We start from the raw sequence: 24647 nt of genomic DNA on the forward strand, positions 1-24647 counted from the left end.
ACTAACCGCTGTGTCTTGTTTGCCAGAATTGCCGCTTTCCTACTTCCTGTTGCAAGCCACGCCCACGGATTATAATTTTGCCGTGAGTTCCGCCTATTGACGTCATGTCCGCGTCACATGACTGCGACGTAATATTATCTAAAACTGTTTGTGCGGTATTGTGTTGTTCTGTGCGGTATTGTGTTATTCTGTGCGGCGTCGTGTTGTTCTGTGCGGCGTCGTGTTGTTCAGTGCGACGTCGTGTTGTTCAGTGCGGCATGGTGTTGTTCAGTAAGGCATGGTGTTGTTCAGTGCGGCATGGTGTTGTTCAGTGCGGCATAATGTTGTTCAGTGCGGCATGGTGTTGTTCAGTGCAGGATGGTGTTGTTCAGTGCGGCATGGTGTTGTTCAATGCAGGATCGTGTTGTTCAGTGCAGCATAATGTTGTTCAGTGCAGCATGGTGTTGTTCAGTGCGGCATGGTGTTGTTCAATGCGGCATGGTGTTGTTCACTGCGGGATGGTGTTGTTCAATGCGGGATCGTGTTGTTCAGTGCGGCATAATGTTGTTCAGTGCGGCATGGTGTTGTTCAGTGCGGCATGGTGTTGTTCAGTGCGACATAATGTTGTTTAGTGCGGCATAATGTTGTTCAGTGCGGCATAATGTTGTTCAGTGCGGCATGGTGTTGTTCAGTGCGGCATGGTGTTGTTCAGTGCGGCATGGTGTTGTTCAGTGCAGGATGGTGTTGTTCAGTGCGGCATGGTGTTGTTCAATGCGGCATGGTGTTGTTCAGTGCGGGATGGTGTTGTTCATTGCGGCATGGTGTTGTTCAGTGCGGCATGGTGTTGTTCAGTGCGGCATGGTGTTGTTCAGTGCGGCATGGTGTTGTTCAGTGCGGCATAATGTTGTTCAGTGCGGCATGGTGTTGTTCAGTGCAGGATGGTGTTGTTCAGTGCGGCATGGTGTTGTTCAATGCAGGATCGTGTTGTTCAGTGCAGCATAATGTTGTTCAGTGCAGCATGGTGTTGTTCAGTGCGGCATGGTGTTGTTCAATGCGGCATGGTGTTGTTCACTGCGGGATGGTGTTGTTCAATGCGGGATCGTGTTGTTCAGTGCGGCATAATGTTGTTCAGTGCGGCATGGTGTTGTTCAGTGTGGCATGCTGTTGTTCAGTGCGACATAATGTTGTTTAGTGCGGCATAATGTTGTTCAGTGCGGCATAATGTTGTTCAGTGCGGCATGGTGTTGTTCAGTGCGGCATGGTGTTGTTCAGTGCGGCATGGTGTTGTTCAGTGCAGGATGGTGTTGTTCAGTGCGGCATGGTGTTGTTCAATGCGGCATGGTGTTGTTCAGTGCGGGATGGTGTTGTTCAGTGCGGGATGGTGTTGTTCAGTGCGGCATGGTGTTGTTCAGTGCGGAATGGTGTTGTTCAGTGCGGCATGGTGTTGTTCAGTGCGGCATGGTGTTGTTCAATGCGGCATGGTGTTGTTCAGTGCGGGATGGTGTTGTTCAGTGCGGCATGGTGTTGTTCAGTGCGGCATGGTGTTGTTCAGTGCGGCATGGTGTTGTTCAGTGCGGCATGGTGTTGTTCAATGCGTCAGTGCGGCATAATGTTGTTCAGTGCGGCATGGTGTTGTTCAGTGCGGCATGGTGTTGTTCAGTGCGGCATGGTGTTGTTCAGTGCAGGATGGTGTTGTTCAGTGCGGCATGGTGTTGTTCAATGCGGCATGGTGTTGTTCAGTGCGGGATGGTGTTGTTCAGTGCGGGATGGTGTTGTTCAGTGCGGCATGGTGTTGTTCAGTGCGGAATGGTGCTGTTCAGTGCGGCATGGTGTTGTTCAGTGCGGCATGGTGTTGTTCAGTGCAGGATGGTGTTGTTCAATGCGGGATCGTGTTGTTCAGTGCGGCATGGTGTTTTTCAGTGCGGCATGGTGTTGTTCAGTGCGGCATAATGTTGTTCAGTGCGGCATGGTGTTGTTCAGTGCGGCATGGTGTTGTTCAGTGCGGCATGGTGTTGTTCAGTGCGGCATAATGTTGTCCAGTGCGCCATAATGTTGTTCAGTGCGGCATGGTGTTGTTCAGTGCGGGATGGTGTTGTTCAGTGCGGCATGGTGTTGTTCAATGCGGCATGGTGTTGTTCAGTGCGGGATGGTGTTGTTCAGTGCAGGATGGTGTTGTTCAGTGCGGCATGGTGTTGTTCAATGCGGCATGGTGTTGTTCAGTGCGGGATGGTGTTGTTCAGTGCGGCATGGTGTTGTTCAGTGCGGCATGGTGTTGTTCAGTGCGGCATGGTGTTGTTCAGTGCGGCATGGTGTTGTTCAGTGCGGCATGGTGTTGTTCAGTGCGGCATGGTGTTGTTCAGTGCGGAATGGTGTTGTTCAGTGCGGCATGGTGTTGTTCAGTGCGGGATCGTGTTGTTCAGTGCGGGATCGTGTTGTTCAGTGCGGGGTGGTGTTGTTCAGTGCAGGATGGTGTTGTTCAGTGCAGGATGGTGTTGTTCAATGCAGGATCGTGTTGTTCAATGCAGGATCGTGTTGTTCAGTGCAGCATGGTGTTGTTCAGTGCGGCATGGTGTTGTTCAGTGCGGCATGGTGTTGTTCAGTGCGGGATGGTGTTGTTCAGTGCGGGATGGTGTTTTTCAGTGCGGCATAATGTTGTTCAGTGCGGCATAATGTTGTTCAGTGCGGCATGGTGTTGTTCAGTGCGACATAATGTTGTTCAGTGCGACATAATGTTGTTCAGTGCGGCATGGTGTTGTTCAGTGCGGCATGGTGTTGTTCAGTGCGGCATGGTGTTGTTCAGTGCGGCATGGTGTTGTTCAGTGCGGCATGGTGTTGTTCAGTGCAGGATGGTGTTGTTCAATGCGGCATGGTGTTGTTCAATGCGGCATGGTGTTGTTCAGTGCGGGATGGTGTTGTTCAGTGCAGGATGGTGTTGTTCAGTGGGCATGGTGTTGTTCAGTGCGGAATGGTGTTGTTCAGTGCGGCATGGTGTTGTTGAGTGCGGCATGGTGTTGTTCAGTGCAGGATGGTGTTGTTCAATGCGGGATGGTGTTGTTCAGTGCGGGATGGTGTTGTTCAGTGCAGGATGGTGTTGTTCAGTGCGGCATGGTGTTGTTCAATGCGGCATGGTGTTGTTCAGTGCAGGATGGTGTTGTTCAGTGCGGCATGGTGTTGTTCAATGCAGCATGGTGTTGTTCAATGCGGCATGGTGTTGTTCAGTGCGGCATGGTGTTGTTCAGTGCGGCATGGTGTTGTTCAGTGCAGCGTAATGTTGTTCAGTGCGGCATGGTGTTGTTCAGTGCGGAATGGTGTTGTTCAGTGCGGGATGGTGTTGTTCAGTGCGGCATGGTGTTGTTCAGTGCGGCATGGTGTTGTTCAGTGCGGCATGGTGTTGTTCAGTGCGGGATGGTGTTGTTCATTGCGGCATGGTGTTGTTCAGTGCGGCATGGTGTTGTTCAGTGCGGCATGGTGTTGTTCAGTGCGGCATAATGTTGTTCAGTGCGGCATAATGTTGTTCAGTGCGGCATGGTGTTGTTCAGTGCGGGATGGTGTTGTTCAGTGCAGGATGGTGTTGTTCAGTGCGGCATGGTGTTGTTCAATGCGGTATCGTGTTGTTCAGTGCGGCATGGTGTTGTTCAGTGCGGCATGGTGTTGTTCAGTGCGGCATGGTGTTGCTCAGTGCGGCATGGTGTTGTTCAGTGCGGCATAATGTTGTTCAGTGCGGCATAATGTTGTTCAGTGCGGCATAATGTTGTTCAGTGCGGCATAATGTAGTTCAGTGCGGCATAATGTTGTTCAGTGCGGCATAATGTTGTTCAGTGCGGGATGGTGTTGTTCATTGCGGCATGGTGTTGTTCAGTGCGGCATGGTGTTGTTCAGTGCGGCATGGTGTTGTTCAGTGCGGGATGGTGTTGTTCAGTGCAGGATGGTGTTGTTCAGTGCGGCATGGTGTTGTTCAATGCGGCATGGTGTTGTTCAGTTCGGGATGGTGTTGTTCAGTGCGGCATGGTGTTGTTCAGTGCGGCATAATGTTTTTCAGTGCGGCATGGTGTTGTTCAGTGCGGCATGGTGTTGTTCAGTGCAGCATAATGTTGTTCAGTGCGGCATGGTGTTGTTCAGTGCGGAATGGTGTTGTTCAGTGCGGCATGGTGTTGTTCAGTGCGGCATGGTGTTGTTCAAGTGCGGCATGGTGTTGTTCAGTGCGGCATGGTGTTGTTCAGTGAGGCATGGTGTTGTTCAGTGCGGGATGGTGTTCAATGCGGGATGGTGTTGTTCAGTGCGGCATGGTGTTGTTCAGTGCGGCATGGTGTTCAGTGCGGCATGGTGTTGTTCAGTGCAGCATGGTGTTGTTCATTTCGGCATAATGTTGTTCAGTGCGGCATAATGTTGTTTAGTGCGGCATGGTGTTGTTCAGTGCGGGATGGTGTTGTTCAGTGCGTTATAATGTTGTTCAGTGCGGCATGGTGTTGTTCAGTGCGGCATGGTGTTGTTCAGTGCGGCATGGTGTTGTTCAGTGCGGCATAATGTTGTTCAGTGCGGCATAATGTTGTTCAGTGCGGCATGGTGTTCAGTGCGGGATGGTGTTGTTCAGTGCGGGATGGTGTTGTTCAGTGCGGCATGGTGTTCAATGCGGAATGGTGTTGTTCAGTGCAGGATGGTGTTTTTCAGTGCGGCATGGTGTTGTTCAGTGCGGCATAATGTTGTTCAGTGCGGCATGGTGTTGTTCAGTGCGGCATGGTGTTGTTCAGTGCGGCATGGTGTTGTTCAGTGCGGCATGGTGTTGTTCAGTGCGGCATAATGTTGTTCAGTGCGGCATGGTGTTGTTCAGTGCGGCATGGTGTTGTTCAGTGCGGCATAATGTTCAGTGCGGCATAATGTTGTTCAGTGCGGCATGGTGTTGTTCAGTGCGGGATGGTGTTGTTCAGTGCAGGATGGTGTTGTTCAGTGCGGCATGGTGTTCAGTGCGGGATGGTGTCTTTCAGTGCGGCATGGTGTCGTTCAGTGCGGCATAGTGTCTTTCAGTGCGGCATGGTGTCGTTCAGTGAGGCATGGTGTTGTTCAGTGCGGCATGGTGTTATTTAGTGCGGCATGGTGTTGTTCAGTGCGGGATGGTGTTGTTCAGTGTGGCATGGTGTTCAGTGCGGCATGGTGTTGTTCAGTGCGGTATCGTGTTGTTCAGTGCGGTATCGTGTTTCTCAGTGCGGTATCGTGTTGTTCAGTGCAGTATCGTTGTGTTGTTCGTATTGTGTTGTGTTGTTCGTAATGTGTTGTGTTGTTCGTATTGTGTTGTGTTGTTCATATTGTGTTGTTCATATTGTGTTGAGTTGTTCGTATTGTGTTGTGTTGTTCGTATTGTCTTGCCTTTAACACTTAGCCTCTAACACTTAGCCTCTAACACTTAGCCTCTAGCATCTAGAAGGTAAATAAATAGGAAGGAAGGACTCACCGGTGACGTCTTCGCCCACGTCCAAGCGTTGTACTTTGTATTTTCATCCTTCTGACAGTGGAAAACATAGCCAACAAACACCGTGGAACCTAAACGAATGAAAGAAAACTATCATTTGGCCACAACCAACATTCACAGATACAACACAATGTGACGTGCGGGGTTGAGGTTAAAGGTTGAGTGAAGGGCCCTCGTTTTAAACTACTTTTTTGAAAAGGATTGGGAACAAGTAAGACGTATTTAATTTATTTAATGGGAAGTAGTAAGAGCTATTGAATTTAATCTATGTATTATATTCTATTGTATTGTATTCTGTTGTATTCTTTTGGATTGTATTCACACTAACCCCACTAAAACTTCAGCCCACAAAAACTCGCCTCTGGCGCCTAGCCTCTGGCACTTAGCCTCTAACACTTAGCCTTTAACACTTAGCCTTTAACACTTAGCCTTCAACACTTAGCCTAGAAGGTGAATAAATAGGGTTAAAGGTTGAGTGAAGGGACCTCGTTTTAAACTACTTTTTTGAAAAGGAGTGGGAACAAGTAAGACGTATTTAATTTATTTAATGGGAAGTAGTAAGACTTATTAAATTTATTTAATCTACTTTTCTTCCCAGGCAAAATTTGATGTGCTGCAATTCCAAATTTCCAAAGTGAATGAAGGAATGAAGTCCTTTAAATTATGATTTTGTATAAATACTAGGCATTAACACAAAATCGACGTCACAAAATGGGCAGACTTTACTTGTTTGAAAAGGACTGGTTACAAGACAGACTTTTTTAATTTATTTAATGGGAAGAAGACTTATTTAGTTTAATTGATCTATTTTTGTTCCCTGGCAAAATTCGATTTGCTGCAATTCCAAATTTCCAAAGTGAATGAAGGAAAGAAGTCGTTTAAATTATGATTTTGTTTAAATACTAGGCATAGACACAAAATCTACGGCACAAAATGGGCAGACTTTACTTGTTTGAAGAGGACTGGTTACAAGACAGACTTTTCTGATTTATTTAATGGGAAGAAGACTTATTTAGTTTATTTAATCTATTTTTGTTCCCTGGCAAAATTGGATTTGCTGAAATTGTATTTTGCCAAATCTTGCCTTGAGACCTGATAGGAAGTATTAAACGCTTAGTTAAATCAATACAAGTTGGTAATAAGAGCGAGTAATGTTGGTTGAACCGATGAATGAAGGTTGAAAGCAATTTAAATTATGACTTTGTATAAATACTAGATATTAACAGAACATCTACTGCGCGAAATGGGCAGAGTTTACTTGTTTGAGAAGGAGTGGCTTATTCAAAACTAAGATTTATTTAATCTGTTTGTTCCCAGGCAAAATTGGATGTGATGCAATTCCAAATTTCACCACATGATGGTGCCCAATTTTGACTTCATAGGACATATTAAACACTTAGCTTGTTATTATGTTCAAGGTAATCAGATTTGTTTATTATTCTAATGGCCTCTTCAAAACTATTCTGGATTACTACTTTGGATCTATTCTACATTACTTGGCAACAACATACTCTGTAACAGATTAGGCAGTATAATCATATATGTTAACTTGAGAGTGCCCACACTCAATCTACTTATCGTGATGTGTTAAATCAATTACTGTTAGACATTATTTGTCTGATAATCTACCAAATCTTTGAATTGAAGAATTTGTGATTTAATTAATAGCTTGTTCAGGGTAATCAGACTTGTATATAATTCTAATGGCCTTCTTTTGAAAACTATTCTGAATTACAACTTTGGATCTTATATTACTTTGCAACAATCTACTCGGTGACAGATTAGGCAGTATAATCACATATGTTAACTTCAGTGCCCACACTGTATTTATTTATGGTTATTTGTTAAATCAAGTACTGTTAGACATGAAATAGGAAGTGTTTAACATAAATGTTATGGCTACTCACCATTGTAGCTCGCTCCTGGTCAATGATACGAGCCTCTTCTTGCAGTGGAAAACTTGCAGCCAACAAACACCGTGGAACCTAAAGGAATGAAATTAAACATTAACATTTCGCCTCGACCAATTTTCACACGTACAACGCAACGCGGCTACACTTCTGCTATTACAAACGTAAATCTCCTTAAACACAATGAGTGTTACTTACCGTGTACGCTCTAGACGGTCCAGTTGCAAGCAGAAAATAAAGATATTTCCGTTGATAATCGTCGCTGCTCAGTGGCTCACGGCCATCGCGCCAACAGATTTGAATTTTGGCGGAGGTTCGGGCAATTACGTCATATCCGCGGCACATGACTGCGACGTAATACCCGCTTATCTGAAACGGCAGTTAAAAGTAGAGTTACATCAAGTTTTCTTGGAACCTAAACGAATGAAAGAAAACTATCATTTGGCCACAACCAACATTCACAGATACAACACAACGTGCGGGGTTGAGGTTAAAGATTGAGTGAAGGGCCCTCGTTTTAAACTACTGTTTTGAAAAGGAGTGGGAACAAGTAAGACGTATTTAATTTATTTAATGGGAAGTAGTAAGACTTATTAAATTTATTTAATCTACTTTTCTTCCCAGGCAAAATTTGATGTGCTGCAATTCCAAATTTCCAAAGTGAATGAAGGAATGAAGTCCTTTAAATTATGATTTTGTATAAATACTAGGCATTAACACAAAATCGACGGCACAAAATGGGCAGACTTTACTTGTTTGAAAAGGACTGGTTACAAGACAGACTTTTTTAATTTATTTAATGGGAAGAAGACTTATTTAGTTTAATTGATCTATTTTTGTTCCCTGGCAAAATTCGATTTGCTGCAATTCCAAATTTCCAAAGTGAATGAAGGAAAGAAGTCGTTTAAATTATGATTTTGTTTAAATACTAGGCATAGACACAAAATCTACGGCACAAAATGGGCAGACTTTACTTGTTTGAAGAGGACTGGTTACAAGACAGACTTTTCTGATTTATTTAATGGGAAGAAGACTTATTTAGTTTATTTAATCTATTTTTGTTCCCTGGCAAAATTGGATTTGCTGAAATTGTATTTTGCCAAATCTTGCCTTGAGACCTGATAGGAAGTATTAAACGCTTAGTTAAATCAATACAAGTTGGTAATAAGAGCGAGTAATGTTGGTTGAACCGATGAATGAAGGTTGAAAGCAATTTAAATTATGACTTTGTATAAATACTAGATATTAACAGAACATCTACTGCGCGAAATGGGCAGAGTTTACTTGTTTGAGAAGGAGTGGCTTATTCAAAACTAAGATTTATTTAATCTGTTTGTTCCCAGGCAAAATTGGATGTGATGCAATTCCAAATTTCACCACATGATGGTGCCCAATTTTGACTTCATAGGACATATTAAACACTTAGCTTGTTATTATGTTCAAGGTAATCAGATTTGTTTATTATTCTAATGGCCTCTTCAAAACTATTCTGGATTACTACTTTGGATCTATTCTACATTACTTGGCAACAACATACTCTGTAACAGATTAGGCAGTATAATCATATATGTTAACTTGAGAGTGCCCACACTCAATCTACTTATCGTGATGTGTTAAATCAATTACTGTTGGACATTATTTGTCTGATAATCTACCAAATCTTTGAATTGAAGAATTTGTGATTTAATTAATAGCTTGTTCAGGGTAATCAGACTTGTATATAATTCTAATGGCCTTCTTTTGAAAACTATTCTGAATTACAACTTTGGATCTTATATTACTTTGCAACAATCTACTCGGTGACAGATTAGGCAGTATAATCACATATGTTAACTTCAGTGCCCACACTGTATTTATTTATGGTTATTTGTTAAATCAAGTACTGTTAGACATGAAATAGGAAGTGTTTAACATAAATGTTATGGCTACTCACCATTGTAGCTCGCTCCTGGTCAATGATACGAGCCTCTTCTTGCAGTGGAAAACTTGCAGCCAACAAACACCGTGGAACCTAAAGGAATGAAATTAAACATTAACATTTCGCCTCGACCAATTTTCACACGTACAACGCAACGCGGCTACACTTCTGCTATTACAAACGTAAATCTCCTTAAACACAATGAGTGTTACTTACCGTGTACGCTCTAGACGGTCCAGTTGCAAGCAGAAAATAAAGATATTTCCGTTGATAATCGTCGCTGCTCAGTGGCTCACGGCCATCGCGCCAACAGATTTGAATTTTGGCGGAGGTTCGGGCAATTACGTCATATCCGCGGCACATGACTGCGACGTAATACCCGCTTATCTGAAACGGCAGTTAAAAGTAGAGTTACATCAAGTTTTCTTGGAACCTAAACGAATGAAAGAAAACTATCATTTGGCCACAACCAACATTCACAGATACAACACAACGTGCGGGGTTGAGGTTAAAGATTGAGTGAAGGGCCCTCGTTTTAAACTACTGTTTTGAAAAGGAGTGGGAACAAGTAAGACGTATTTAATTTATTTAATGGGAAGTAGTAAGACTTATTAAATTTATTTAATCTACTTTTCTTCCCAGGCAAAATTTGATGTGCTGCAATTCCAAATTTCCAAAGTGAATGAAGGAATGAAGTCCTTTAAATTATGATTTTGTATAAATACTAGGCATTAACACAAAATCGACGGCACAAAATGGGCAGACTTTACTTGTTTGAAAAGGACTGGTTACAAGACAGACTTTTTTAATTTATTTAATGGGAAGAAGACTTATTTAGTTTAATTGATCTATTTTTGTTCCCTGGCAAAATTCGATTTGCTGCAATTCCAAATTTCCAAAGTGAATGAAGGAAAGAAGTCGTTTAAATTATGATTTTGTTTAAATACTAGGCATAGACACAAAATCTACGGCACAAAATGGGCAGACTTTACTTGTTTGAAGAGGACTGGTTACAAGACAGACTTTTCTGATTTATTTAATGGGAAGAAGACTTATTTAGTTTATTTAATCTATTTTTGTTCCCTGGCAAAATTGGATTTGCTGAAACTGTATTTTGCCAAATCTTGCCTTGAGACCTGATAGGAAGTATTAAACGCTTAGTTAAATCAATACAAGTTGGTAATAAGAGCGAGTAATGTTGGTTGAACCGATGAATGAAGGTTGAAAGCAATTTAAATTATGACTTTGTATAAATACTAGATATTAACAGAACATCTACTGCGCGAAATGGGCAGAGTTTACTTGTTTGAGAAGGAGTGGCTTATTCAAAACTAAGATTTATTTAATCTGTTTGTTCCCAGGCAAAATTGGATGTGATGCAATTCCAAATTTCACCACATGATGGTGCCCAATTTTGACTTCATAGGACATATTAAACACTTAGCTTGTTATTATGTTCAAGGTAATCAGATTTGTTTATTATTCTAATGGCCTCTTCAAAACTATTCTGGATTACTACTTTGGATCTATTCTACATTACTTGGCAACAACATACTCTGTAACAGATTAGGCAGTATAATCAAATATGTTAACTTGAGAGTGCCCACACTCAATCTACTTATCGTGATGTGTTAAATCAATTACTGTTAGACATTATTTGTCTGATAATCTACCAAATCTTTGAATTGAAGAATTTGTGATTTAATTAATAGCTTGTTCAGGGTAATCAGACTTGTATATAATTCTAATGGCCTTCTTTTGAAAACTATTCTGAATTACAACTTTGGATCTTATATTACTTTGCAACAATCTACTCGGTGACAGATTAGGCAGTATAATCACATATGTTAACTTCAGTGCCCACACTGTATTTATTTATGGTTATTTGTTAAATCAAGTACTGTTAGACATGAAATAGGAAGTGTTTAACATAAATGTTATGGCTACTCACCATTGTAGCTCGCTCCTGGTCAATGATATGAGCCTCTTCTTGCAGTGGAAAACTTGCAGCCAACAAACACCGTGGAACCTAAAGGAATGAAATTAAACATTAACATTTCGCCTGGACCAACATTCACACGTACAACGCAACGCGGCTACACTTCTGCTATTACAAACGTAAATCTCCTTAAACACAACGAGTGTTACTTACCGTGTACGCTCTAGGCAAAATTGGATGTGATGCAATTCCAAATCTATCTGAAACGGCAGTTAAAAGTAGAGTTACATCAAGTTTTCTTTTTTAATCAACACAATCATTTACAACCGTTGACCAGAAAGAATCGTCGAAATTCGACGTCCCCCACAAACGCCACGCTCACTCGCTTTTCAGGGCAACAAAAGTACTTCTTTTTAAAAACGATGAGTTGTACTTACCGTGTACGCTCTGGACGGTCCAGTTGCAAGCAGAAAATAAAAATATTTCTCTTGTTAGTCGTATGTTACCATCCGCCGTGTCTTTGTCAACATCGCCGCCATTTTCCTACTTCCTGCTGCGAGCCACGCCCACGGATTTAAATTTGGGCGGAAGCTCTTTCCATTGGCGTCGTTTTCGCGTATAGCAAATCCGATTGGTTGGGAAGGGGGCACGGTTATGCAGCCGAGGGGTCCTGTGATCGGTGGGATGTAAAGTAGGCGTCGACGTCACGTCCGCGTCACGTGACCACGACGTGGCAGACGTCCTATAGCAACCGCTGTTTTGTTTAGTAGACTTACAGTTGTTATGCATTGACATAATGGCGCACACACCAAATAGATTTAAATAAATTGAATAGTTCTTCTGCCCACTCTCAAGTTAACTCTCCCCGCGGATTTGAATTCCGGCGAAAGTTACGCCCATCGACGTCACGTATGTCACGTGACCACGACGTGGCAGATGTCAAATAGCAACCGCTGTTTTGTTTAGTAGATTTACAGTTGTTATGCATTGGCATAATGGTGTGCACTCAAAATAGATTTAAATAAATTAAATATTTCTTCTGCCCACTCCCTTTTAAACAAGTTAACTCTGCCCACGTCCATTGACGTCTTGTCTGCGTCACGTGACCACGACGTAGCGACGTCATATAGTAACCGCTGTTTTGATCAGTAGACTTAGTTATTATGCGTTGACATAATGGCGCACTGGTTAGCATGGCCACCTCTTAAGCATGATGTTGCGGGTTCGACGCCTGATCAATGTTAGCATGGAGTGAGCTGAAGTGCATGGCGCTGAAGATTTGAATCTTTGAAATGCGCTGAGGTCTGACATATCAGGCAGAATGGTTTGCCATCACGTTCAACAAAAAATAGAAACTTTCCCACTCTGATTAAAACGTCCTGTGTTCATCTACGTATTTTCGTTTTGCTGTGCATCTTTTCCCTGCCATTTCGAGAGCCCAATTGACACTCATAGTTTAAAGAAATGTGTTTGCCCATCCTACTTTGTGGAATTTCACCACATGCGCTTATGACCAAAATACCAAATTGAACTCAAGTGAAGCCAACACGCACAACCCCCCCCCCCCCCCCCCCCCACACACACACACACACACAAATGTTGATATGAACATAAAAGAGCCGCATGCGGTTCGGGAGTTGCGGCTTGGCCAAACCTGTACTATACAACTTTATTTGTATAAAATTTTCACAACAGCTGTCACACAAACAAAGCGGGAAAAACCGAAGACGTGCGTGTTCCGCCCACGCTGGATTTATTTGCACCTTTGAAAAGACACCGTATTGCCGCAGATGTGGCAAAGAGTACTTTTGGGCATCTGAGACGGAAGGATGTCCAAAGCATCATGTCACCTGCTCTGGTAGGCATGGTGGTGGGACGTTGAGGTCAACCGCTTTGGGGTTGGCTGAATCTTTGATCGCAGGATGCCACACACTTGAAGACAGAAGCAGAAAAGCAGAGCTAAATGCAAAATGTACTCACCGGTGACTCCAATTTTTTTCCCCCCTGAAGAAACAGCTGGACGGGTGGCCCCGGCTGGCCAGTGGGACTCTTGTTATTCTGACCCTTTTTAGTGCGCGTTTGGGGCAACAACCGTTTTTTGTGGCGCTCTCTTCTGGTTCAAAAGTGCCCTGCATGTGAATTTGCTTTTCCTGCCTTCTGATTGGATGAGCGCCGGTGTGACGCGGTGCCTCTGTCACCGTGGCGGGGGGTATACGTTGGCATCGGAGCGTCTGCCAACGTCTGAGACCGGCTGGCAGTGTATCGGAGGTGTCGAGTGCGGTGCCGCTGGAGCTCACTCACCAGCTGGTGTTAGGGCCACAGAATGAAGGCCAAGGAGAAGAATAGAAAGAGAAACAGAAACTTCTCCTCCAATTGTTTGATTTGTCTCTTCTGAGCTTCGATGAATTCTTTCAGCTCTTTGTTCCTCTAGGACGGACAAATGGAAAGTGGCATTCAAAAGCCAGTAAGCGTGCAAGTAAGTGCCGGGCTGGCTTTGGGCCCTTACCTGTTGCGCGCTGTGCAGCAGATCCATTCTCTCTTGGAGGATGCAAGCGTCGCGCTCCCTCAACTCGCACATCAGGGCTCGCTTCCATTGGTCCACGGCGCTCCTAAGCTCTTCTCTCTGATCCGCCGTCAGCACGTCATTCACGCCAGCGTGGCTGGCTTTTTCGCCGTCCGTGGCGGGGCAGTCCCGCTGCGGTAGCGCCTCGTACAACATGGCCTCCAGCTCCAGGATCCTCTGGGCCGCAATCCTCGTCCATCAGTGGTCCGGCGGGAGATTTGAGGGAGGCTTACCTTATGAGCCTGGTCCATGGAACACTTCCTGAAGTCCAACTCTTCATCCAGGTAGCCCTTCTGCTTGCAGAACATAGAAGAGCCCAAAGGCACAGCGTCAACAAGCTTCTTTCAGCGCAAAGCCTTCCAAAAGTCACATTTGAGCCGCCGAGTCTCGTGGAGTGCGAACATAAGGAGTTCGACATACACTTACGGCGTTATAGCCCAGGATGTCCAGCTTCTTCATCAGATCACTGATGACGATGTCCGGGGGAAAGGCGCAAGGAGCAATGTAAGGTGTTCTGGGACCTCGGGTTAAGGTTAGGGTTGCGAGGGACGCCTTACGTACGCTCACGCCCTCGGCCTCGCAGTAGATCTGCAAAGGGCTGAGGCCGTCTGGGAAACGGACTTGCAGAAACTTCAAGACGGGGGAGCGCCACTCCCTCTCCTGAAAGGCAGAGGCATGCATCCGTCCGTCCGTCCGTCCGTCCGTCACATCTCTGGCCTCAACACGCTTGTGCGAGTCTTCCCACCTCCAGCTCCAGGATGCGGAACTCAAGCAGTTCGTTTTGGTCTCGGATATCCTGGATGTGCTCTTTCAGACGCGCTTCTTCCGCCTCCATCCGCCTGACCTGAAAAGACAGTCAGACCTCATCTGCGGGGCTTCCCGACGGGTGTGACGCCAAGCGACTCCGCCCAGCGCCTTTCTTTCCGTCACCTTTTCGGCCAACTGCTGATTGCTCTGACGCAGCAGCTGCTTCTCCTCCACCCACTTGACATTCTAGAAGAGACAAACGCGTGGACAGCTTTGGAATGTTGTGTCATTTTCATCCACAAATTCTTTGGTTGACTGGAAAATGACATTTGCTTTTCTCCGCATTTTCCCAGCCACATTCGGGGGGGGGGGTTGGTCCAGTAATGCCAGACGAATGAGTGACTGAAGAATGTAGCTATTTTGTCTGAGAAAAAGGTGTGCTCATTGATGAGCTTACCTGTCCTTGTTGCTTCAGCGCTGACTCCAGATCTGCTACTCTGCTTTGATAGTGACCCATTTCTACCATCAGCTTTTCTCTGGTCTGAAAGGAGGAGGAGGGAGGCTCCTCCTCCTCCTTTCAGACCAGAGAACACCCGAGGCTGGGTGAGAACGGGGAGGCTGCGACCCGGCCGGGGGTTGCGGGAAGGGGCGCCACCTTGATCTCCTTCTCGGCGTCGTAGTCCCCTTCGCTGGTCTGGGCTAGCAGAGCGTAGGCTCGTTGCAGCGCTTGATATTCTTGCGTCAGCTGGCGGTAGCGAAGCTCCGCCTCTTCATGCACACACCAATGCAACACAGCACTAGTACCAGAATCAGTCAGACCGGCGACAAAGCACCCGCGACGCAAAGACGAGTCCGATTCCAGGCTGAAGAGGAATGTTTGGTGCCAATACGCTGGCAGAAATGGCGGGCTACCTCTTCGGGTTCCGTGTCGGGGGTTCTGTCGGTGTGAAAAGACAAGGACGATCCGTCCGAGTCCACCAACACGTCTTCGTCGTAGCCGTAAAATGTTTCGATGACCTGCGGGCGCGGAAGCAAACATCTCTCTGAACAAACTGAAGCGACACCTCACGATGAATCGACGAGAGGAACGATAGCGAGAAAAAGGCCATTTCATCTTGCGCAACACCAAGCAGCCGCAAACAAACAGACTCACCTTGCAGGACCTCACGCTTTGTTCCTCCTCAGAGATTCTCGACGTCGGTATCGTAGCAGCAAATCTCTCTCCTGTCGACACAAATAATCCGCCTTTGAGATTCTTTGGATGCAAAGGGAACGAACGGCTCCGGCGCAGAAACAAACGCGACTCACAATGACATTTCTGACATGAGCTCCTGTCTCCAGAGCCTGAAAAACACGTCACCGGCGATGATTGGAGGGACGCTCGTCTTTTCCAAAAGTGACAACTACAGGGTGTGTCAGGGTTTTCCAGATTATCTTTATCGTATCATTATGTTGCTTTGACTTTGACTGCAACCTGTAATAAATAATATTATTTATCCCTTATTTATCCCTATCGCTTATCCCTTCCTACACAAAGTCGTAAAACACCCCTTGCTATGTTTTGACTAGAGGTCAAGGGCTTCCTCTATTCAATCCACTCTTACACCCACCCTGTTTCTCTTAATTAAAATGCTCGTGCAGGAGCCGAGAGTCAGACTTCATTCGTACAACGGATGGACTCTCCACCTGCAGGTGTCCAAAAGAACTTACTTGTCTCCCGTGTGGTTCTTGCAAAATAAGTTGGAGCGAGCGCAACTCTAACAGGGTGCATTTTGCCACTAGCTGCCTACGGACAATGATGTCGCGCTCGCGGCTCATGGTTGACGGGCTGAGCAGCCGGGCAAGTCCGTCGTTTTCAGCGCACAGCGAGTGGCAAAGGCGCTGACAAAACGGGAGCTTTGAGCTGCTGAAAACGGCAAAACAAGTCTAAAGCGTGTTCAAACGCGTGCGCACAATGCTCCTGCTTGAAAGGTCGGAATTTAAGGGGGCCAATTTTTTGGATGGCGGCCGCCGGCCAAGCTTTGGACGGAAAAGATTTCCTGGCGACAGCGAGCGAGCGTGGCGCTGCCGTACGTGCACCGAGTCGCCTGCCTGAAGACCTTGGACAAGTCGTCGATGATGTGCCGCTGCTCCACAACTTGAAGGAACTCCATTTCACCGTCCTGCTGGCCGCAACCGCGGTCCAGGTCATTGAGCGAACTAGGCCTTCTCTGTGGAACACAAATGCAGTGGACTCTGTTGGCACGCCGCCGTTGTCCGCGTCGACTTACCAAGCTTGCCATCTCCTCGTTCTCCTGGGTGACAAAGCGCACTTTGTTTTCAAGGCGACACAGCACCAGCGAGAGTTCTTCATTCTTCCTGCTCAGGCGTTTGTTTTTGTACAGGAGTGGCAGAAACTGGCTTTCTGTTTCTCTCAGTCGCTTTAGCTGCAAGCATGAAGTGCGGGATGTGAAAGACGCACAACACGCGGGCCAGAACGTATCCATTCCTTTTGCATCGGTTTGAACGGAATCGTGGCTTTGGCTCCCAATAAAAGACATCTACCAGGCAACCGACTCGACGCGCCGCTCAACTAATAAGCAAGCGCAATGGGTGCCTCGCTGGATGGCGCGCATCAAACGTAGCGCAAACCTTCAAGCGTGCCGTCAATAAATTACCAGTTCATTGCGCTCTTCAGAAAGCAGGGCGTTTCGATCCTCCAGGTTCCTGATGACTGCGCTGAGCTCAGCGATTTTCAGATGAAACCGTCACGTGTCCCGATCCTCCTGAGACTGAAAACGCCCCGCAACACACACACACAAGCACTCGTTCAAAGTTCAAAACTGTTTTTGTGCTACCTTCCTCCAGCAACGAACTAAGTCATGCGTACTGCAAGTGTGTGATGAGGTGGCTTACGCAATGAAGAGGATTGCTAGTAGCGGCGTTGACCCCACTTCCAGGGTAGTTTAGGCCCGCCCTTTGGGAATCCCTCAGGGCAGCGATCTGCTGCTCGGCAGCCTGAGTCTGCAGCTGAAGGCGGTGGACGTGGCCGGCCCCAGGGCTTCATCCAAAACACTAACCGCTCTGTCTTTCAGCTTGATCTCATCCGTCTGGATGTACAAACGGGGAGCGCTCAGGCAGGCGGGCAAACTCATTTGCCAGAATTGTGACAAAAACAAAGAGAGCAACCGGCCAATTTTTTTTCTTGAATCGACTGGAACACCTTTGCTGTGACAAAAGCGAAGCGAGCAACCGGACATTTTCTTCTTGTGAAATAGAATAGAATAGAATGCCTTAGGTGTCATTGCACTGCAGGTATACAACGAAATTGGGAACATAGCCACGCACCGCGCATCTGATCAGTCCTACCAGTCGGCGGATCTCCCTCTCGCAGTCTCTCTTGGTTCGGCTCAGCTCCTCCCGATGCTGGTGATGAGCCGATCGGAGCTCGGCCGCTCGGGACTGCCAGGCCTGCTGGGCCGCTGCCAGGGCTTCTTCCGCGCTCCTGGTGGAGGCGACACCGCTCGGTCTCCCGACACCGCCGCGTCTCCTCCACCTCCGCCAGCAAAGCGCCCCCCCTCCTCACCTGAGCAGACATTGCGCCACACCGGGCCGTTGAGACCGCAACGGAGCGCCGCGACGCTTACTGGGGACAAGCTACACAATACGGTAGCGGCCGCATCGAAGCCCGACGTGGCGTGCGGATAGTCAGACACGGATAGAGCGGATCACCTTGTCCATGGAGCCGTCCCTCAGGCTGAGGACCAAGGCATTCAGTCGCTGGATCTCTCCATCTTTGATTTTGATCACTCTCATCAGCTCCATTTCATGCTGCCGCAGTAATGTCTCCCTGGTAATGGCTAACTCTTTCTGCTTCTCCTCATGGAGTTTGCTTTTGAGTTCCGTCATGGCGGCGGTGGCACGGTGGTGCTCCGCCCGCAGGTCCTGACTTCTCTCTCTCTCCAGACAGCTGACCTGACATGACTTAGACTTAGACTTAGACAAACTTTATTGTCATCTTGTCTGCACATGGTGCATACAAAACGAAATTCCGTTGCATACGTCTTACAACAAAGTAGTGATATTGCAGTTGAATAGAAGTAACATATCCTATGAAAATATATATATATACATATACTATATATATATATATATATATATATATATATATATATATATATATATATATATATATATATATATATTAAAAATAAGTATAAAGTGCAGCAGTGATAATTATGCAATAGTGCAAGTAGGCAAAACAGTATTCAAGAGTGTGCAGAGGAATGCTAAACCATGTATTAAACTTCTATTTAAAGGGTTTATACAAGTTCAGTAAAGTTGGTAGTGCGAGATAGTGCAAGATAGAGGTCCGTAGTGTCATAAAGTACAGTTCTGTGAATGTGTGATGCAGAGTTCAGTTTAGAGCTCAACAGTTCTAGTGTTCAACAGTCTGATGACAGCAGGGAAAAAGCTGTTGCAGAACCTGGTGGACCTGCAGCGGATGCTGCAAACCTCTTCCCAGAGGGCAGCAGGGAGAACAGTCCATGGTGGGGGTGTGATGGGTCATTGATGATGTTACGGGCACGGGACATGCAGCGCTGAGATGAAATGTCCTGAATGGAGGGAAGAGGAGCCCCTATGATCCTCTCTGCTGTCCTCACCACTCTCCTCACGTTCTTCCAATCGGAGGCGGTGCAGCCTCCACACCACACAGAGAGACAGCTTGTCAGAATGCTCTCTATGGTGCTCCTGTAGAACGTCCTCATGATGGGTGGGGGCAGGTGGGCTCTCCTCATCCTCCGCTGTAAGTACAAGCGCTTCTGTGCCCTCTTGACCAGTGCCGTAGTGTTCATAGTCCAGGTGAGGTCTTCTGTGATGTGGACCCCCAGGAATTTGGTGGTGCTGACCACCTCCACAGCTGAGCTGTTGATGATCAGTGGAGCGTGGTGAGGCTGTTTTTTCCTGAAGTCGACGATGATCTCCTTCATCTTCTCCTCATTCAGGATCAGGGTGTTTTCTCTGCACCAGCCCACCAGCTGCTCCACCTCCTCTCTGTAGTCCAGGTCGTTGTTGTCTCTGATGAGCCCCACCACCGTTGTGTCGTCTGCTGACTTCACGATGTGATTGGTGGTGAACCTGAGGACGCAGTCGTGTGTCATCAGGGTGAACAGCAGGGGGCTCAGGACGCAGCCCTGAAGGGAGCCTGTGCTGAGGGTGATGACATCAGAGGTGTTCTGTCCGACCCGGACTGACTGAGGTCTGTTGCTGAGGAAGTCTAGCAGCCAGTTGCGAAGGGGGGTGTTGAAGCCCAGGTGTTCCAATTTTCCTACCAGATGCTGTGGGATGATGGTGTCAAACGCTGAGCTGAAGTCCAGGAACAGCCTCCGCACATGGGTGTTCTTCTCCTCCAGGTGAGCCAGGCTCAGGTAAAGAACGGAGGAGATGGCGTCCTGAGTGGAGCGGTTTTGCCGGTCGGCAAACTGGAACGGGTCAAATAATAGGGGGAGTCTGGAAACGATGTGACCTTTAAGCAGCCTTTCGAAGCACTTCATCATAACCGGAGTCAGTGCAACAGGCCGGTAATCATTAAATGAGGTGATTTGAGGTTTCTTCGGCACCGGAATGATGGAGGCAGTCTTAAAGCACGCCGGCACTGTGGCTTGGCCCAGCGAGGTGTTAAAAATGTCTGTGATGACCCCAGCCAGATGACTTGCACATTCCCTGAACACACGCCCAGGAATGTTGTCGGGGCCAGGGGCCTTACAGGGGTTGACTCTCCTCAGGGTCTTCAACACATCGGCGGAGTCAAGGCAGAGTACCTCCTCTTCCTGATGGGGGACAGTTTTAACTGCTGGAGTGCCGTTTAGTGCCTCGAACCTCCCAAAGAAGTTATTTAGACCATTTAGAAAGTCAGCATCAACTACACCCACCGGGGGGGGGGGGGGGGGGGGAGAGTGAGTTGTAGTCTGTAATCGCCCGTATGCCTTGCCACATACTCCTGATGTTTTTGACGTCGTGGAAACGATCCTGAAATTTTCGACTGCGGTCTCGCTTCGCTATCCTGATGGCACGGTTCAAGTTGGCTCTCGCTGTCCTCAGTGTCTCCTTGTCGCCAGACTTGAAGGCAGAGTTCCGCGCTCGTAGCGTTTGACGTACCTCCTCAGTCATCCAGGGTCGTTGGTTGCCCCGGGTGATGATATTCTTAGTGGTGCTGACGTCCTCGGTGCATTTGTTGATGTAGGCTGACACAGTCATGGCACACGCATGTCTAATCTACATCGGGAAAACTGGGAGGGAGGGAGGGAGGCAGGCAGGGAGGCAGGCAGGGAGGCAGGCAGTGTCTGTCTGTTGAGGTTTTCACCTTGTTCTTCTCCTGCTGAAGTTCTAACTGGACGTCCATCAGTTTGGTTCTCAGCTCGTCATTGGCGGCCTGAAGGGCGTCCGTTCGCTCCGCCTTGGCCCGCCCTGCCGGAGCTCGTTTGGACATCTCTTACTCGAGTCTCGCCCGGTCGTCAGTCAGAGATCACAACATTTGTACCTGGAGAGCACAAACGCAGCGCTGTTTTCCACTGGCTTCGAACTCAACTTCAATCGGTACCGTAACTTACAACATCATAAACATAGAACTAGCTTGACTTATTCATTGAATAAATGCATTTGGTTCTTCAAAACTGCATCACGCAACATAGCGTGACCGAGACGGCCGTTATCCACCTGCGTGAAGTTATTTGGTGAAATGAATGAGATGTTTAAGACACCATCGTTCTGTCTCTATGTAGATGAAGGGAAATAATCGATTGCTGAAGGTCCAAAGGTGTTGTGATAAACAAATAAACATATTAGTGATTAGTGACATATTTGTGATAAACATATTAGGCAGGATAATCACATATGTTAACGTGACTGCCCACACTGTATTTATTTATGGTTATTTGTTAAATCGAGTACTGTTAGACATGAAATAGGAAGTGTTTAACATAAATGGAAGACGAAAGGGGTACTCACCATTGTAGCTCCTGCTGGTCAATGATACGAGCCTCTTCTTGCAGTGGAAAACATACAGCCAACAAACACCGTGGAACCTAAAGGAATGAAATTAAACATTAACATTTAGCCTCAACCAACATTCACAGATACAACGCAACGCAAACTACACAAACGTAAATCTTTTTAAACACAATGAGTTGTACTTACCGTGTACGCTCTAGACGGTCCACTTGCAAGCAGAAAATAAAGATATTTCTGTTGATAATCGTCGTGTTTGTATCCGGTGTCTCGCTCAAGGCCATTGCGCCCACAGATTTGAATTTTGGCGAGAGTTCAGCCTATTGACGTCATTTCCGCGGTGTAATACCCGCATATCTGAAACGGCAAAGTTAAGAGTAGAGTTAAATAAAGTTTTTAGTCAACGCAATAATTTACAACCGTTGACCAGTCGAAATAATCGTCGAAATTTGGCGTCTGTGGCTGGAAGCAGACGCCGAGTTCGACATTCCTCCCAAACGCCACACTCCCTCGCTTTTCAGGGCTAAAAAAAAACAGTTGTAATTACCTTGTACGCTCTAGACGGTCAAGTTGCAAGCTGAAAACAAAAATATTTGCCTTGTTAGTCATCGTGTTACTAACCGCTGTGTCTTGTTTGCCAGAATTGCCGCTTTCCTACTTCCTGTTGCAAGCCACGCCCACGGATTATAATTTTGCCGTGAGTTCCGCCTATTGACGTCATGTCCGCGTCACATGACTGCGACGTAATATTATCTAAAACTGTTTGTGCGGTATTGTGTTGTTCTGTGCGGTATTGTGTTATTCTGTGCGGCGTCGTGTTGTTCTGTGCGGCGTCGTGTTGTTCAGTGCGACGTCGTGTTGTTCAGTGCGGCATGGTGTTGTTCAGTAAGGCATGGTGTTGTTCAGTGCGGCATGGTGTTGTTCAGTGCGGCATAATGTTGTTCAGTGCGGCATGGTGTTGTTCAGTGCAGGATGGTGTTGTTCAGTGCGGCATGGTGTTGTTCAATGCAGGATCGTGTTGTTCAGTGCAGCATAATGTTGTTCAGTGCAGCATGGTGTTGTTCAGTGCGGCATGGTGTTGTTCAATGCGGCATGGTGTTGTTCACTGCGGGATGGTGTTGTTCAATGCGGGATCGTGTTGTTCAGTGCGGCATAATGTTGTTCAGTGCGGCATGGTGTTGTTCAGTGCGGCATGGTGTTGTTCAGTGCGACATAATGTTGTTTAGTGCGGCATAATGTTGTTCAGTGCGGCATAATGTTGTTCAGTGCGGCATGGTGTTGTTCAGTGCGGCATGGTGTTGTTCAGTGCGGCATGGTGTTGTTCAGTGCAGGATGGTGTTGTTCAGTGCGGCATGGTGTTGTTCAATGCGGCATGGTGTTGTTCAGTGCGGGATGGTGTTGTTCATTGCGGCATGGTGTTGTTCAGTGCGGCATGGTGTTGTTCAGTGCGGCATGGTGTTGTTCAGTGCGGCATGGTGTTGTTCAGTGCGGCATAATGTTGTTCAGTGCGGCATGGTGTTGTTCAGTGCAGGATGGTGTTGTTCAGTGCGGCATGGTGTTGTTCAATGCAGGATCGTGTTGTTCAGTGCAGCATAATGTTGTTCAGTGCAGCATGGTGTTGTTCAGTGCGGCATGGTGTTGTTCAATGCGGCATGGTGTTGTTCACTGCGGGATGGTGTTGTTCAATGCGGGATCGTGTTGTTCAGTGCGGCATAATGTTGTTCAGTGCGGCATGGTGTTGTTCAGTGTGGCATGCTGTTGTTCAGTGCGACATAATGTTGTTTAGTGCGGCATAATGTTGTTCAGTGCGGCATAATGTTGTTCAGTGCGGCATGGTGTTGTTCAGTGCGGCATGGTGTTGTTCAGTGCGGCATGGTGTTGTTCAGTGCAGGATGGTGTTGTTCAGTGCGGCATGGTGTTGTTCAATGCGGCATGGTGTTGTTCAGTGCGGGATGGTGTTGTTCAGTGCGGGATGGTGTTGTTCAGTGCGGCATGGTGTTGTTCAGTGCGGAATGGTGTTGTTCAGTGCGGCATGGTGTTGTTCAGTGCGGCATGGTGTTGTTCAATGCGGCATGGTGTTGTTCAGTGCGGGATGGTGTTGTTCAGTGCGGCATGGTGTTGTTCAGTGCGGCATGGTGTTGTTCAGTGCGGCATGGTGTTGTTCAGTGCGGCATGGTGTTGTTCAATGCGTCAGTGCGGCATAATGTTGTTCAGTGCGGCATGGTGTTGTTCAGTGCGGCATGGTGTTGTTCAGTGCGGCATGGTGTTGTTCAGTGCAGGATGGTGTTGTTCAGTGCGGCATGGTGTTGTTCAATGCGGCATGGTGTTGTTCAGTGCGGGATGGTGTTGTTCAGTGCGGGATGGTGTTGTTCAGTGCGGCATGGTGTTGTTCAGTGCGGAATGGTGCTGTTCAGTGCGGCATGGTGTTGTTCAGTGCGGCATGGTGTTGTTCAGTGCAGGATGGTGTTGTTCAATGCGGGATCGTGTTGTTCAGTGCGGCATGGTGTTTTTCAGTGCGGCATGGTGTTGTTCAGTGCGGCATAATGTTGTTCAGTGCGGCATGGTGTTGTTCAGTGCGGCATGGTGTTGTTCAGTGCGGCATGGTGTTGTTCAGTGCGGCATAATGTTGTCCAGTGCGCCATAATGTTGTTCAGTGCGGCATGGTGTTGTTCAGTGCGGGATGGTGTTGTTCAGTGCGGCATGGTGTTGTTCAATGCGGCATGGTGTTGTTCAGTGCGGGATGGTGTTGTTCAGTGCAGGATGGTGTTGTTCAGTGCGGCATGGTGTTGTTCAATGCGGCATGGTGTTGTTCAGTGCGGGATGGTGTTGTTCAGTGCGGCATGGTGTTGTTCAGTGCGGCATGGTGTTGTTCAGTGCGGCATGGTGTTGTTCAGTGCGGCATGGTGTTGTTCAGTGCGGCATGGTGTTGTTCAGTGCGGCATGGTGTTGTTCAGTGCGGAATGGTGTTGTTCAGTGCGGCATGGTGTTGTTCAGTGCGGGATCGTGTTGTTCAGTGCGGGATCGTGTTGTTCAGTGCGGGGTGGTGTTGTTCAGTGCAGGATGGTGTTGTTCAGTGCAGGATGGTGTTGTTCAATGCAGGATCGTGTTGTTCAATGCAGGATCGTGTTGTTCAGTGCAGC

At 46.9% G+C, this 24647-nt stretch overlaps 1 protein-coding gene and 2 long non-coding RNA genes across 3 annotated transcripts; all 3 read right to left on the reverse strand.

Moving 5' to 3' along the window:
• Positions 1–14139: 14139 nt before the first annotated feature.
• Positions 14140–15121, reverse strand: LOC148378135 (janus kinase and microtubule-interacting protein 3-like). The gene is made up of 4 exons (XM_088367997.1): positions 14978–15121; positions 14704–14766; positions 14519–14617; positions 14140–14433 (listed from the first exon to the last, which is right to left on the reverse strand). Exons 1-4 carry the CDS (start codon positions 15044–15046, stop codon positions 14140–14142), a joined length of 525 nt encoding a protein of 174 aa, XP_088224123.1. The 5' UTR covers positions 15047–15121.
• A 391-nt stretch (positions 15122–15512) lies between these two features.
• LOC148378136 (uncharacterized) lies at positions 15513–15882 on the reverse strand. Its single transcript, XR_015856148.1, has 3 exons — positions 15829–15882; positions 15674–15744; positions 15513–15537 (listed from the first exon to the last, which is right to left on the reverse strand). It is a non-coding gene; the product is annotated as an uncharacterized LOC148378136 (long non-coding RNA).
• A 500-nt stretch (positions 15883–16382) lies between these two features.
• LOC148378137 (uncharacterized) lies at positions 16383–17957 on the reverse strand. Its single transcript, XR_015856157.1, has 4 exons — positions 17869–17957; positions 17416–17609; positions 17178–17291; positions 16383–16946 (listed from the first exon to the last, which is right to left on the reverse strand). It is a non-coding gene; the product is annotated as an uncharacterized LOC148378137 (long non-coding RNA).
• Between the last annotated feature and the right edge of the window lie 6690 nt (positions 17958–24647).

This window comes from Syngnathus floridae, unplaced genomic scaffold (assembly GCF_059516105.1).
Source record: "Syngnathus floridae isolate MCC-2025c unplaced genomic scaffold, RoL_Sflo_1.0 HiC_scaffold_63, whole genome shotgun sequence".
NCBI lineage: Eukaryota > Metazoa > Chordata > Actinopteri > Syngnathiformes > Syngnathidae > Syngnathus > Syngnathus floridae.

Excerpts from the sequence above, each read along its gene's own strand:
- LOC148378135 (XM_088367997.1), bottom strand. The coding sequence starts at position 15,046 with ATGGTAGAAATGGGTCACTATCAAAGCAGAGTAGCAGATCTGGAGTCA. Across the intron at positions 14,767-14,977 it reads CGCTGAAGCAACAAGGACAG|AATGTCAAGTGGGTGGAGGA; the intron begins GTAAGCTCATCA and ends TGTCTCTTCTAG. Across the intron at positions 14,618-14,703 it reads ATCAGCAGTTGGCCGAAAAG|GTCAGGCGGATGGAGGCGGA; the intron begins GTGACGGAAAGA and ends CTGTCTTTTCAG.